Below are 15,009 nucleotides of genomic sequence, written 5' to 3'. Positions count from 1 at the left end.
TTGTGGAACTGAAGTAGAGCAGCCAGATAGTTTCATTCCAGAAGGAATGTATTTGTAACCTGTTGATGAGTAAGTAGTATTGCTGTGTCTGTGAGCTGGCCATCTCTTGGATACGGAATGAAGCATCAGGTAAAGTCTAGAGGACTATAATTCTGCATTCTTTCAATTTCCCTGTGTTTTCTTTAAACTTGTGTGTGTGTGTGTGTGTGAGCTTATTTAGGTAGGCCAGAGAGATTACTAGAAGTACTAAAGGAAAAGATTTAGGATACAGCACCACTGAGGAACAAAGGGAAAGGCATGTAAAAAAAACCCAGTCTTGTGCAAAAGTATATCTGTGCATATACAAGGAGAGCAGTAGGGCTGATTGTTATTGCTGCTTACACTGCTTACATTTTGATCAAGAATAACAAAGATGTTTGAATACTTTTCCATATTTAGAAGGAAAGAAACAGCTTTTTTTATATTCCTTCCCAAAAGAGAAATGCTATGTTTGAGTTGGTCAAAGAAGCCACTTGAGAGTTGAATCCATATACGCATCTTTGTTTTTCAAAGTGCACCAAGCTGTTGTCTATTGTATGTTCTTCTAAGGACTGAAGACTGGAGCAAACAGCTGTAGAGGGACTGTTCTGGTGTGGTCACGGGCACAGAAATCTATTTATAAATTTGCTAAAATAGATTCCATATAATTAAGCAACTTAATCACCAAAGCGCACATTTTGCTCTCTGTCACAAACTTTCTTTGTGAAACTCGTTTATCAGCTCGCTGTGTATTTCAGGTTCTGGACAGACCTTCAGCTTGGACTACACTGTATCAATCAGATGTGCAGCCTTGCCTTTGAGCGGAGCTGTTAACAGCCCTGTGTAAGTGTGCGGAGACATTGAGAGCTACACTTGAAGGAATACATTCTTTCTTTTGCAATTTTCATTGTCACCGCACCTCGCTTTCCTGGTGTTCTGAGTATTGCTCTAACAGCTGTCCATTCATCTGAGCTGCAAGTGCACACTGCCATCCCAAGTCGAGTCTTTCATCAACCAACACTCCCAAACCCCTCTCTCCAGGGCTGCTCTCAAGCCATTCTCCATTCAACCTGTAGCTGTGCTTGGGATTGCAGGATGTTGCTCTGGGTTTTGTTGAACCTCATGATGTCAGCATGGGCCCACCTCTGAAACCTGTCCTGGTGTGTCTGCTGCACCTCTCAGCTTGGTGTATTCTGCAGACATGCTCAGGGTGCATTTGATCCCAATGTCCATGTTGCCTACAAAGATGCGCCATAAATTAGTTGCCTTAATATCATGAAGTGGAATAGTGCGCTGCAATAGAACATAATATCTCTATGAGACTATCAAAATACAGCATATCTAATGTGGCTGCCAAACCAGAATAAGGAAAGAGAAAATATCAAGGTGAAAGAAGTCAACACTAATACAAATTAATTGTTTTCAGCAGGATTTTTCCGTGAATATCCCCCCAATCTGTTGTATGCTTTTAGCTTTGATTCATACTAATCCTATTTTTTTTTAGCTGAATTTGAAAGATTACTGTCTTTTAAAGCAGACAGCTCAGTAGCAATCAAAAGTAAATTGCTGAAAAGAATGCACCAAAGTAGACAGCATTGTCAGATGCTTCCTGATTCAACGTAAGCAACAGTGGACAGTATGATAGCCAGGAGCGTTGATGGTGGTAGATTCAGAACTGTGTTCATACAAAGAAATTACTGCCGCTGGCCATGGATTACTGCTACCACTTCTGTTGCTGAGAATAAGGTATGTATGAAGCTGAACTTTAAGGCCATGGAAATAATGCAGATAAAAACAAAATCCCTCAGAGATATTTATCCTGTAGTGTCTTATCTCATCTTCAGTGCACTGTAGGGTTTTATTACAGTGGTCTTCCTGGAGGGTGAGTGGTGAGACATGAGGAAGAAGGGCAATGGGAGGAGCAGACATTTTTAGTTCTGTGCTGATGTTGCAGTGATTTAATGGCAAGCCCAGGGCTGGCCTAGGAGCCACGTGGCCATAGGAAGCCATGGTTGCTCATGTACACATTGTGAATGCATCTTATATGATTGTGGAAGAGTTGGGGTTCCTGCTGCCTTGTTGGGCAATCTCCCATCATTTTCTGATCATTGTAAAATACCATCCATGGTTTCCCTGAAATTCAACCAGCTTTATGAAAACTTGCACTTTGCAATTAACTGTGGCCAGTTTTTCTCCACCTTTATTACCTGTTTCTCCTCTGTACTACAGAAACTCTCAGTGTCATGACTCCATCCAAATCCCTTCCAGTGTACGTTTCAGTCAGAAGGTCTTGGTTTTTGAGCACTGACAGGCAGATCAGTAGTCTGAGGATTAAAGCAGGCCTGTTAGACCCTGTTGACTGCTGGTGGGGCTACACCAGGCAGCAGAACATAATCCTCAGCCTGACCTCAGCTCAGGCCCTAATGCTGTAGGCCCAGTTTTCTTTTTACTTCTAACACAGAAGCCTCAAGTAAATATACAGAGATAAACAATGTTCTAGTTGTGGACCAGCTGTAGCATCACATACAACAAATAAGCTTGAAGACTGAACTTTGTAACTAACCTCAGACTGACAGCAATGTTGCTCCCATTTCCACCTGTCCCGTCACTATCTGGCCATGTAAACAGATGGACTTCCTTCTGTATATCTGCAAGTATATCTGGGATTGTCATGACCCAAGTGAAACACATTGCATGTGGCCTTTTTCTCAAGGGCCCAATTTGAAGATTTGGATGGGCATCCAGATTCCTCTGGATGGCATCCCTTACTTCTGTTGTATCAACTGCACCACTCAGCTTGGTGTCACCAGCAAACTTGCTGAGGATGCACTTGCTCCCACTATCTATGACATTGATAAAGATGTTGAAGAGCACAGGTCCCAAGCGAGACCTCTGGGTGACACCACTCATCACCGGCTTCCATCTGGACATAGAGCCATTGACAACAACCCTCTGGCTGAGACCATCCAACCAATTCCTTATCCACCAAATAGTCATCTCTTAAAATCCACATCTCTCAAATCTGGAGATGAGAATGTGGTGTGGAACCATGTCAAAGACCTTGCAGAAGTCTATGTAGATGACATCAGTTGTTCTTCCTCTGTCTGTTGATGCCATCACTCCATTGAAGACTGGACAGGTGTGATTTGCTCTTGGTGAAGCTGTGCTGGCTCTCTTGGATCACTTTCTTGTCTTACATGTGCCTTAACAAAGTTTCCAAGAGGTTTTAAAGTGTGACGAAGAAGAATAACTAAAACATGCCAACATTCTTGGTCTATCAAAGAATGTGACGAAGAACAGGAACAGCTCCCGTGGTCTCACATCTGGGTTTCTGGATGGCAGCCCAGGTAAGCAGGGCTCCAGTGCCAGGTGTTGCATCAGCAGGAGCCCTCAGCTCATCTAGACATGGCTGACTGCAGCCGCAGTGGAAAATTCTGTCCATTACTGGCTGTGGCCAGTATTAACACATTCAGTTTCTTTGTGTTGCTGAGTTCAGATACAGCCTCTTGCTTTTACAGAAACTATTTGAGTGTTACTGTTTTAACACTGACATTCTTGGTGACTGTTGTGTCTTTGCTACTGGGGGACCTGGCTCACAACTGCTGCCAGCTGAAATGTAAAACATGGGTACAGATCCTGAGTTGCTTCACGCTCTTAACTTTGCTGAATGGTTTTACTCCATGGGTTGTAGCTGGCTTGTGCTTAGCTGCATGAAGTTGGGAGAAATAAGCCTGGCTGCTTTTGCACACTGTTGGCCTCTTGCTGTTACTCAGCGCAGTGAACAGTTCACCAGACGTTTCCAACCGAGGGCTGGGCCTCAACTATTAACCCTGCAAACACAGCAGAGAGTCGTTTCAATCTGTTCCACAGGATCCTCAATCTGCCGTTTAGGGGGCGGTGTAAGTTCCTGGTGTACGGACGTTTGCGCACGGCGGAGATGGCAGATGGACTAAAACGAGCCCAGAGGGCCCGAGACTGATGAGATCCCACGGAGCCGCCTGGCGGCAGGTAGCGGAGCGGCGTGTGGAACCAGGCTGCCGCTGCCGTTGTTTCCAGCGGAGCCGGACGGGGAATGCACAAGGGCTGAGTCGGAGCATGGCGGCGTGCTGGGCCCGCTGCTGCCTGCGGGGCGGGCGGGAAGGGCGCCGTGAGTGGCGGCGGGATGGGGGCTGGGGAGTCGCGGGGTGGTGGGACGGCTGGTTTGCTGCAGGCCTTTCCTTTGGCCTTTGCTTCCAGCGGCCGAGCCTGAGGAGAGTAGCGGGTGGTGATCTGCAGGCTGGGCCCTGGGGGTGGTTGTTGGGGTGTTAGCGGGGAGCGGGTGCTGGCTTAGGGGCAGGTGCTGTCTGCACGGTTGGTGTGTCTGAGAGAAGACAGCCTTTCAATACCTGAAGGGAACTTACTCCCAGGAGGGGAGTAAACTCTTCGAAAGGGCTGACAATAGCAGGACACGGGGAAATGGTTTTAAGTTAAAAGAGGGAAGATTTAGGTTGGATGTTCGGGGGAAGTTCTTTACTAGGAGAGTGGTTAGGTCCTGGAACAGGCTGCCCAGGGAGGTTGTGGATGCCCCGTCCTTGGAGGTGTTCAAGGCCAGGTTGGATGGGGCCCTGGGCAACCTGATCTAGTAAAGGTGTATGTTTGGTGGCCCTGCCAGGCAGGGGGGTTGGAACTACATGATCCTTGAGGTCCCTTCCAACCCGGGTCATTCTGTGATTCTGTGCTAATTTTAGATCATGTCTTTTATTACCAGGGTTCAGCTCTACACGCTCTGCTTCTCGGCTGACATCAGATGAAGTTATTCGGATGCGTAATGAACTCTTTACCAAAGAGAAGGAGAGGCAGTTATCTCTTTACCCACGAATTGAGAAAATTGAAGTGAAATACACTGGAAAATCTCACCCTGGCAGTGTGTTTGTAATGAACAAAGCTTTGTCTACGCCATACAATTGTGCCATGCGTAAGTGAATGGACTCTGTAGTGGACTCATAAACTGCATGAATTATAGAATCATAAGGTTGGAAAAGACCTCTAAGATCACCCAGTGCAACCATCAGCCCACCCCCACCATGCTCACTGCCCATGTCCCTCAGTGCCACATTCACACAGCTCTTGAACACCTCCAGGGACAGTGACTGCACCACCTCCCTGGTCAGCCTGTGCCACTACCTCACCACTTTGTGAGACGATTTTTTTCCTCAAATGCAACCTAAACCTCCTTTCAGGTGGTTGTAGAGAGCAGTAAGGTCTCCCCTGAGCCTCTTCTTTTCCAGACTCAACAATCCCAGTTCCCTCATCTGCTCTTCATAAGACTTGAACTCTTTGCTGATGTCGCTGATAGTGAAAATGAGTTGCCAAAAGAAGTATTTACAATCCAAACTTGAAACGTTAATGTTAGTGGTGTTTTAATGATGTTGGTAAGGGATGTGTATTCAGAATATTTGTGTTAACTTTACAATATATTTTAATGTAAACTCAAGGTTTACATTAAACTAGATGACTACATGTAGGGGAGTTAGACTAGATGATCTCTAAGGGTCCTTTCAGATTCTAAGGATTCTATGATTCTATGTATATATGACTAGGTGACCTTTAAAGGCCCTTTCCAATTAAAGTGATTTTATGGTTCATTGTGTGAAATATATTTTACTGATGCAGAATATATCAGTAGAAATTGAGTTGATTTTTTTGTATGTTCTGTTATTAGCTCATCTTTCCAAGTTACTTTAGAGTAGTTAAACTTGCAGTGTGGTGTTAGAAGTACAGAGGTCTGAACTGCCAGCTCTGAGGAATGATGTTAATAACTGTGTTTTTTACTTTCTTTAGATTTAAGTGAATGGCATTGCAAGAAATCCGTTCTAGCTCTTGTGGATGGCGAAGTCTGGGATATGTATAGACCCCTGATGAAATCTTGTGAAATACAGTTCCTCACCTTCAAAGATGAAGATCCAGAGGAAGTAAACAAAGTAAGTCTGCATCTTAACTGATAACAGATTGCCTTGATCACAACCGTTTGATTCTGTTTGCCTATTTTAGTTCCTTGAACTTTGTTGTCATGAAAGTTTATAGATATTTTTAATGGTTGGCATATAGTGGTTATTGTTATTTAGAGCGCAGTGTGGGCTAGGTGATATGAAGGTGATATATGCCTTTCAATCTGTGTTGTATGATTTTACAGTTTGAGATTTGAATATCTCCAGAGAAATGGCTAGCTTGTGTTTTTCACAGAATTGGCAGAGGCTGGGAGGGACCTCAGGAGCTCATTGGGTCCAACCCCACTGCTATAGGAGTTTACCTACATTAGGTTGCACAGGTAGGCGTTTCCAGATGGGTCCCATTTCTGTGCACCACCAAGAAAAGCCTGGCCTCATGCATTTGCCTTTCACCTTCCTTTAAATGTTTATAAACATCAATCAGATTCCTGATTTTTTTTTAAATTTTGATTCTCTTGATGTCTGTTCTTATCATCACAAAACAGAAGTTTGAATTCTAATGAAAGTAATGCTTGGGTTGACATGGAGGTTTTTGCCTAATACAGTGAAATGCTGGTGTTCTTTGATGTAAACAGTTGACATTAACATAGCAAAGGCTGTTGCTTTCTGAGTAATAATGCTGTGTTCTGATATTCTCCTGTTAGGCCTACTGGCGTTCCTGTGCTATGATGATGGCAAGTGTGTTAAAGCGGGCGTTCAAAGATGAGTACTCTGTGACTCTGGTTAAAAATCCAGAAGTGCCAGGTAGTGTAAATGCTTTGTAGTTGGTTGTCTTGTCTTTTCCTGCTTAAATGAGTTCTAATAATGTTACAAAAGAAAATCAGAGGCTCCATTTCCAATGACTGAACGTACTTAGCATCTGTATATGTTATGGAGTTGTTATAGCCTTTGTATTTGGTATGATGGTTATATTGAGGCAATCCAGAATTCGTATTTGGTTATGTTAAGTAGTTGGGCTTTAAACTGTATTGACTCAGTGACCTTTACATAATAGCTAAGTTATGTGGCTGCTCTTCTGTTTTCCTTACTCATTTTGCTATATTTGTATGAGTATAGTATGGCAATGAAATGCATACTTAATTACAAACATGAATATTTTCTCTTTGAAACTGCAGTGATCTCTGGAGCTTTCTGTTATGATGTAATCTTGGACAATAGACTGAATGACTGGAAACCAACAAAAGTAAGTGCAATAATTTGCCCAAAATGTTTTGTAGCTTGCATTGTTGTCCGGTGGTTCATTGGTGGGGAAGAGGCTATGTGTTTTCATAGGTCATTTTATTTTACATCAGGAATATGCCTCGAAAACTACATCTCTGCATTTGTTGTATACTGGCTCTTGCTGAAGTGCGCTCTCAGTGCACAAACTGGGTTTCTTTCAAGATGTGTTTAAATCTGGAGCTGTCCTGCAGATACTTTGAACTTTCAGCTTCAATCTGAAATACAATGCCAAAAGCAGTTTGGGTGGCTGTTGGGACCTCAGTGCTGTCTTTGTTACTGTACAGCTCCACTCCTACATAACTAACCTCGTCTGGTAGTGTAGGTGCTATGGTACGCTTACAGCATTTGTGTGAGTAAAACCCTCTGACAGTAAAAGTGTCTGTAATAAGCGTATTTTCACCTGCTGCTGTACAGCATAATCAGTTTATTGTTGTAAAAGAACTGTGAGCACATTCAGCTAAAACGCTTCTTAACAGCTTGTATTTCGTGCACTTCAGTAAACCTAATCATCTACAAACGTTGGTAGACAGTGTTGTCACAAGTGTTTTACTTCTCTATTCTGTCTGCTTGCCAAAATACCAGCAGATGAGTTTGTGGCTAACAAAGAAGTGTTAGTACAGTGCTTTGTTATGGCCTTTTAGTTAAAATAACAGTCTGAAATACTTTGTAAATGATGTAATAAATGCAGTTTCTCTTAAAAGCTATTTATTCATTTATCAACAAATCTGAGCATGCAAACCTTCGGTGATGAAATGCTAACTTATTCAGTATTTTGATTCCACTAGAGTGGAGATATTTACATATATATTAATAATTGGAATCGTGACTCTGGGAATCAGAGTACACAGATAAATCTCGAATGTTGTCAAGACTGCGTATAAATACATTGTATTAGGAAAACCTGAGAAGTTCATCTCCCAACAAATATATATTTTTGTCTGGTAGAACAATGCCTATTGATTTGTTCTCTAGCATTAAGTTGCTGATAATTAGTAAGGATTACAATCCTATAGCAACAGTCTTACACTTAGGATCTAGTTACTTGTTTTGACTAATATTTAGCATTTCTTATGCTTTATTCACTACAGCCATGGAATATTGGTGACAGATTTATATGTATCAATTACTTTTTAGGACAATTTCCATTCCCTTACAAGGGATGCCAGTAAGCTAATTGATAAAGACCTGCCATTTGAAACACTGCATGTTGAAGCAAAAGTAGCACGTGAAATGTTTCAGCATAACAAGTAAGTGTATGAATTTGCCTTAATTCACTTAAATCCCTGTGTGCTTTTATAAACCTAAAATAAGGTGTGACAGCTCAAGTAAGATGGTACATCTTTCACTATTGTGAAAGCATGTGAACGTGCTTCTATTGTCTTTGTCCCATTTGCTCATTGCATTGTTAGTGTTCTCTCCAGAGGGCAGCCTGTTTGCTGGACATAGTTTTGTGAGACATGGGAATACTGGTCTCCTTCTCTGGAGATATTCAAGTCCCGCTTGGACGCCTACCTGTGTGACGTGGTGTAGGGAACCTGCTTTGGCAGGGGGGTTGGACTCGATGATCTCTAGAGGTCCCTTCCAACCCCTACAATTCTGTGATTCTGTGATTCTAAGTTTGATATTGAGCTTCAGGATTTTTGAACTGGAACTCTGGTGACTAGACTTCTTGTTTGCTTGTTGCTTTAATCTTTTGCTGAAAGGCTTTCATGTTTAATGAAATGTAGATTTTTCATATCTCAGTATCTTCAAATGAATATTTGATGAAATGCAGTTTTTTGAGCTCTACGGGGGGGAAAATGGGCAAAATACTTTGGGCTGTGCTACAAAAGAAAGCCTGTCTAATGGACCTTTTTTAGCTGACAGACTGCTTGCTATTTGGGAAAAAATTACCTGGTCCTCATCTTTTCGGTGGCTGGGGAGAAGTAGGGAAAATGATAAATAATTTGTCATTCTGTGAACTGAAATTTTGCTCAAAGCTAAAGTTATTGCTAAAATAAACAGTATTTTTAGCTTAATTATACTAATGTGATGTACAGACAAGTATCTCTTTAATAGGTTGGCTTCTAAGCAGTTAGAGCTGGTAGGAGCTGACTTCTGATAATGGCATTAGACACTGTATATCTTCCTTGTATGAGGAGAGACCGCTTTGCTGTCTTGCAAATCATAGAATCATGGAATGGCTTGTGTTGGAAGGGACCTCAGGGATCATCAGGTTCCAACCCCTGTGCCACAGGCAGGGCCACTAACCTCCAGATCTGGTACTAGACCAGGCTGCCCAGGGCCCCATCCAACCTGGCCTTGAACACCTCCAGGGACGGGGCATCCACAACCTCTCTGGGCAGCCTGTGCCAGCACCTCACCACTCTCTTAGTAAAGGACTTTCCCCTGATAGGACCTCATGTTGAGTATGACCTGTCTGTGTGACCTGGTACTGTCTGCTGGTTTTAAGTATCTTGAAAAACTTTCATGTGAAGTAGTAGATTCATTTTATCTTTCTGAATAAAATTTTTGGGAGAGCGTGGATTTCTTAAAACATATATATGCTTTATAAAACATGCCAGTTCACATTGGCATATAAAATTAAGGCTTTAAACCTTGTTTAAAGCTCTCATAAATGCAAACACGATAAAAAGAAGTGGTTCCTTGAACAAATCTTTTAAGAACTCAGTGTTAACGGTAAGATTTTTTTTTTCTTGTTCAGGTATAAAATGGAGGTAATAGAACAGAAAGCTTCTCAGAACATGGAAGGAATTGTAGTATTACATAGGTGAGTAAGACTAAATTCTTCTGTAACATTTCACTGAAATATGTAATTATATTGCAAGTAATATCTGCAAGTGAGAAAAAGAAGTTACTTACAGATTTTAATTTAAAAATCACTCTTAACTGCTGCCTGTACTCTTGTCAAGGTTTTTTATTGTATCCTTCCTTTCTCTGGTCTGATGACAGATTTAACTCGCTGTTGAAGGCAGCATGGCTTCAAAAATTTGATAAACCCAGGACTACCTTTTGGACTTGAGGTCTAAATTCATTTTAGGAAACTGGGTGACCTGTAGTTTTGCTTCAGGAAACTTAGAAACACTAAACTGGGGATGTATTTAGATTTGGTTTGGGATTTTTGTGGATTTTCTTTCATTCTCTTTGTTGTGTTCTGTAGAGGGGATTTTGCAATTCAAAACCAAGTAGGATTGTAATTCTCCTTGATTATATTTTTTGTCATAACAGATTTTCTTTCTTCTTTGGTTTCCACCAGGTTTGGTGACTTTGTTGATGTTAGTGAAGGACCTCACATTCCAAGGACAAGTTTCTGTTTCCAGTATGAGATAACAGCAGCCCACAATCTTCAGACTAGTCAATCTGAATTGATAAGGAGGTTCCAGGGTGTATCCCTGCCAATCCATTTGAGGGTAACTATATTTTTTCTTTTTTTCCCTTCATTTTCTACATTTTTACTTCTCTTTTTAAAGTTAGGGCATTTGTTGTATTTTCTGATCTTCATTTTATACTGGTGATAATTCAGAGACAAGAGGAGATTGAGTAGCAGAAAGCTGTGGCTCAGGATGATGATGACAGTGGATGTTTGAGGTTAAATTCTTTGGAACTATTGTGAATGTGGAATCAATTGGAAAAGTTGACAAGAGCATACTCTTAATGTTATCTTTCAGTATTCAAAGTTTTGTTTCACTTGTGCAATTGCTGCATGGCTATTTCAATAGCTTTGCAAATTGTTTATTGTTGTGAGCTCACAGCATTTGAGATTCAGGAAATAACAGAACTTTGAATTTGCTCTCATGATGAAGGGTACCACATCTAAGTCTTATAGCAGTGTAGGACTTGAAACAGCAAATCCTAGCACTAATCTGTTTTAAGGATGGGCTCTGCAAAAATATAGCTAGAGACAGGAGTCCTTCTTCCCCCTCCTATTGACTTCTGTTACATTGGCCTATGGTCTAGAGCATGTGCTATTGTCTCCACTGGGAAAGTTTGTAAGGGACAACTGATATAAGTCCTCTTTCATCAGAGCAATATGGGCAAATTGGACACTGAAATAATAAGCTGTAATGTGTGGATGAGGGACTGAGATGTTTTTATGCCATAAATTCTATATACTTGTCAGAATCTAATCTATAGTAAGATTCTATTTCTGCCTCTGGTAACATTTAATAACATTTAATGCAGGCTCATCACACTGTGTGGCACAGACTGCTGGAAAGATCAAAGAGGCTGGTAAGTCTCATTGGTGAAATTCGTCTTTCCAAGCATGATAATATGCTGTGATGTTTGTATGATTGGAGATGAGTAATATTGTCAGGAATGTATCTTTAAGAATGGAAATGTTAATGGGTGAAGAAAAATTGAATGCACATAAAATCTAGCTGCTCTGTACTAGGCAGTTTTTTTAGGATAAATGGAACAATGAAATCTAAGTTTGCATATAACCAGAGATTGACTTTCAAAGCATGGTTAAGCCTAGGAAACCACCAGAAGAATTAAATAGCAGAAGTTTTTGAACCTTCAGAACAATTATTTTATTTACTTTTATTACAAAAGAAAGAAAAAATACTGTCTACCTACTGAAATTTGTTAGCCAAGAAGGTGCTCAGGGCCTAACCCATGAATTTTTTTAATGAAATTAGTTTGAAGATGCTTCTTTTTCAGATTGTTTAATTTTGGAGACAGCATTTGCCTGTGTGTGCTGTCCTTCCTCTTTAGACTGGCAGTGTGAGGGGAGGATTTGCAGGATCCAGACTTAGATCATGATTGAAAATCAGTAACAAAGTTGTTATATTTCTTGCAGGTCACCGAGGAAAAAAGTGTGGAAACAGCAGCAGAAAATCATGAGGCAAAAGATGAAACTGAAGAAGGAAAAGCTCTATCAACGTAATTTAGCCTCTAAATGTACACAATAAAATAGTGTGGGTTTTTTGTTGTTTTTTTGGCTTGTTTGTGTTTCGTGTAAAAATGTTTTGGTTTAATTCATTTGAGTTCTGTGGAGCTGAGTCACGGGTACATGATTTAGACAGCCAGTAATTCACATTTTAGTCTGCTTGAATTTCAGTTTTCTGCTACTGTTAGGCTTTAATTTTACAAAAAAATAAAGCACATTACCTTTGTTCTTATCTCAATAACAATTTTATGGATCCAGATGTTGTCCTCTCTGATTTGTACAGTTTGGCCACCTGTGATATAATTTCAGGACTCCTTGTTCAGTCTCATATGAAGAAAGAACTTATAACTGCTGACATGGAGTGTTTCTTGCTGGAGCTTCTTGATTAAATTCCTCTGACTTCTTTACCTACTGCATTACAAAGTTGAGACAAATGTCTTAAAAACAAACAAAATCCACAAAAAAAAACCTCTCAGAAGCCCATAAAGGCTTACAAAAGATTCTTACTTTCTAATTTTGATTTTCTGTCAGAACTGGAATTGGATTATCTTTTGGCTTTACTGTTCAAAAGACTCTCCATTCAACATCTCACTGAATAATTAACATTGCTTTACCAGTACAAGAATAGCAGAATGTAAGTACTGAAAAGTTCTTTGTGGTTATTAATTGTCAGCCATACAAGAGCAGTTAATATCACTTCTAAAGATCATTTTCCAGAACAGTACCAGCAATGTAGTATATTAGTTCCATCCCCAGTGCAGTAAAATTTATTATGCATTTTCATTCTTTGAAATTTAAATAAGGTGGCTTCAATTAAACGTCTCAGGCGGTTTTTGTTGGATGATAGTTTCTGACATTTTGTGTTTTCATCCATAGCTCATTAGAGCTTCTCTCATTATACCAGAAGAGATTTTATTACTATTTGAAGTGCAAATATTTTCACTGAATTTCATCCCACTTATTTCACTGTTAACTGCATGTCCTGCCCAGCAATTGGTATGCAGTTTTGCATAACAGGATAACAGTTCAGTAAAACACATTTAAGTAAGGCAGTTTTACCTTGACTAATGAAACTGCAATAACTAATAAGTAAGTAAATGCTAAATGTGACAGAAGGTAGAAGAAAGGCAAGTGATGAATGAGGGGTGAATAGTGATGGAAGAATGAATGGTTTTAAAGTGAGATGGGAGGTTTAGGTTAGATATGGGGAGGAAGTTTTTCACTCAGAGGAGGGTGATGGACTGGAGCAGGTTGCCCAAGGCTGTGGATGCCCCATCCCTGCAGGCATTCAAGGCCAGGCTGGATGTGGCTCTGGGCAGCCTGGGCTGGTGGTTGGTGACCCTGCATGTAGCAGGGGTGTTGAAACTGGATGATCATTGTGGTCCTTTGCAAACCAGGCCATTCTATGATACTATGATGAAAGTAGCTTCTCTCGAAATTGCAGAACTCTAAGAAATGTATTAAAACATTGTTGTTCCTATGCATTTCTGTGCCCAGGGCCATTTTTAGCTGGGTTACAGTGAGGTGTGAAGTCTGTGTGTATGCTAACAGATTGTGGCCTCATAGCATTTCTTGCCAACTGCAGCACATCTTTGATGTATAGCCCCTGTTCTAAAAACCTTTGTGTGCTTCCTCCACTCACGTTAGTATTGCAGATGATTGTTTATCACGGTAGTAGGTTATTTTTTTTTTGTTGTTTGTTTGTTTTTGGTTTTGTTTTTTAATGACATTCTCATGTAAGGTTTATTTCAAGTATACATACCCACTTTCTATATATATTCTGCGCTGCTCGCAGAGCTCATGCCGCGAGGTGGCAGTAGTGGTGCGGGAAAACAGATCACGCTCTGGGAATGTGGGGGCACCCTCTGGGGGGAAGGAGAGGGAAGTACGGAACTATAATGGAAAGAGCTGTTGAGGGCTACCAGCTGAGCTTTACATGCGGTTAGGAGAGGTTTAGGTAAGGTGTTAGGTGGAAATTCTCTCCTCAGAGGGCGGTGAGGAGCTAGCACAGCTGCCTAGAGAAGCTGTGGTGCCCCATCCCTGGAGGTGCTCAAGGCCGGGTTGGATGGGACCCTGGGCAGCCTGAGCTGGTGGGCAGCAGTTCTGCCCAAGACAGGGGCTGGGGCAGCGTGGGCTTTTAGCTTCCTTCCAGTCTAAGTCATTCTGTAATCCTACAACTTAAATGTTCCCAGCACTTCCCACAATGACAGCACTTTTCAGGAAGTAAAGGTTGTAGTATATAAGTATTGGTAATGTAAAACAACAAAATGAGGTTAGATCTTGGAGAGCTCTAGCTGAGGGTAGATCTTAGATCTGTCCTGCATGCTGTGAAGGTCTTCTTCATCACACTGGATCACATTCTCCATGACACTTTGGGTTACATTGGAAGTAACCCAAAGAGACCACAGTAGGTCTGTTCAGAAAGAGACAAGAAAAGTACAAACTATTGTTTTCCTTTACTGAATGCTACAATTTCTAGAAACTACAGGGGTTGGAGGTGAGTATATGGACAGAAGAGACTACAAGATTAAGCAAAATCCCCTCCTGATATCTTTCTCCCTTTTATTAAATTTTTATCGGGTTTAAAGTGATAGTTCTTTATATTTTCATTTTGCAAAAGAAAACTGGTTCTGTCTACAAGAAAGACGTTGAGGCCCTGCAGCGTGTCCAGAGAGGGGCAACAAAGCTGTGAAGGGTCTGGAGCACAAGTCAGCATAGGGAGCATCTGGGGGTACTGGGATTGTTCAGTCTGGAGGAGAGGAGGCTCAGGGTTACACAACCACCTCAAAAGAGGTTTGAGTGTGTTGGGGGTCAACCTCATTTCCCAGGTAACAGCAATTAGACAATAAGAAATGGCTTTAAGTTGTGTCAGGAGTGGTTTGGGTCAGGTTT

The 15,009-nt window shown here is 41.2% G+C and overlaps 1 protein-coding gene across 1 annotated transcript; it reads left to right on the top strand.

Moving 5' to 3' along the window:
• The first annotated feature begins 3,964 nt into the window (after positions 1-3,964).
• MRPL39 (mitochondrial ribosomal protein L39) lies at positions 3,965-12,370 on the top strand. The gene is made up of 10 exons (XM_015880741.1): positions 3,965-4,165; positions 4,766-4,972; positions 5,839-5,978; positions 6,650-6,749; positions 7,121-7,188; positions 8,361-8,473; positions 9,931-9,996; positions 10,483-10,636; positions 11,409-11,456; positions 12,028-12,370. The coding sequence occupies exons 1-10, from the start codon at positions 3,997-3,999 to the stop codon at positions 12,112-12,114; spliced, it is 1,152 nt and encodes a 383-aa protein (XP_015736227.1). The 5' UTR covers positions 3,965-3,996; the 3' UTR covers positions 12,115-12,370.
• Positions 12,371-15,009: the final 2,639 nt, after the last annotated feature.

Source organism: Coturnix japonica, chromosome 1 (assembly GCF_001577835.2).
Source record: "Coturnix japonica isolate 7356 chromosome 1, Coturnix japonica 2.1, whole genome shotgun sequence".
NCBI lineage: Eukaryota > Metazoa > Chordata > Aves > Galliformes > Phasianidae > Coturnix > Coturnix japonica.
The sequence above is the reverse complement of the archived record's forward strand: the minus strand, read 5'-3'. Positions and strand labels throughout refer to the sequence as shown.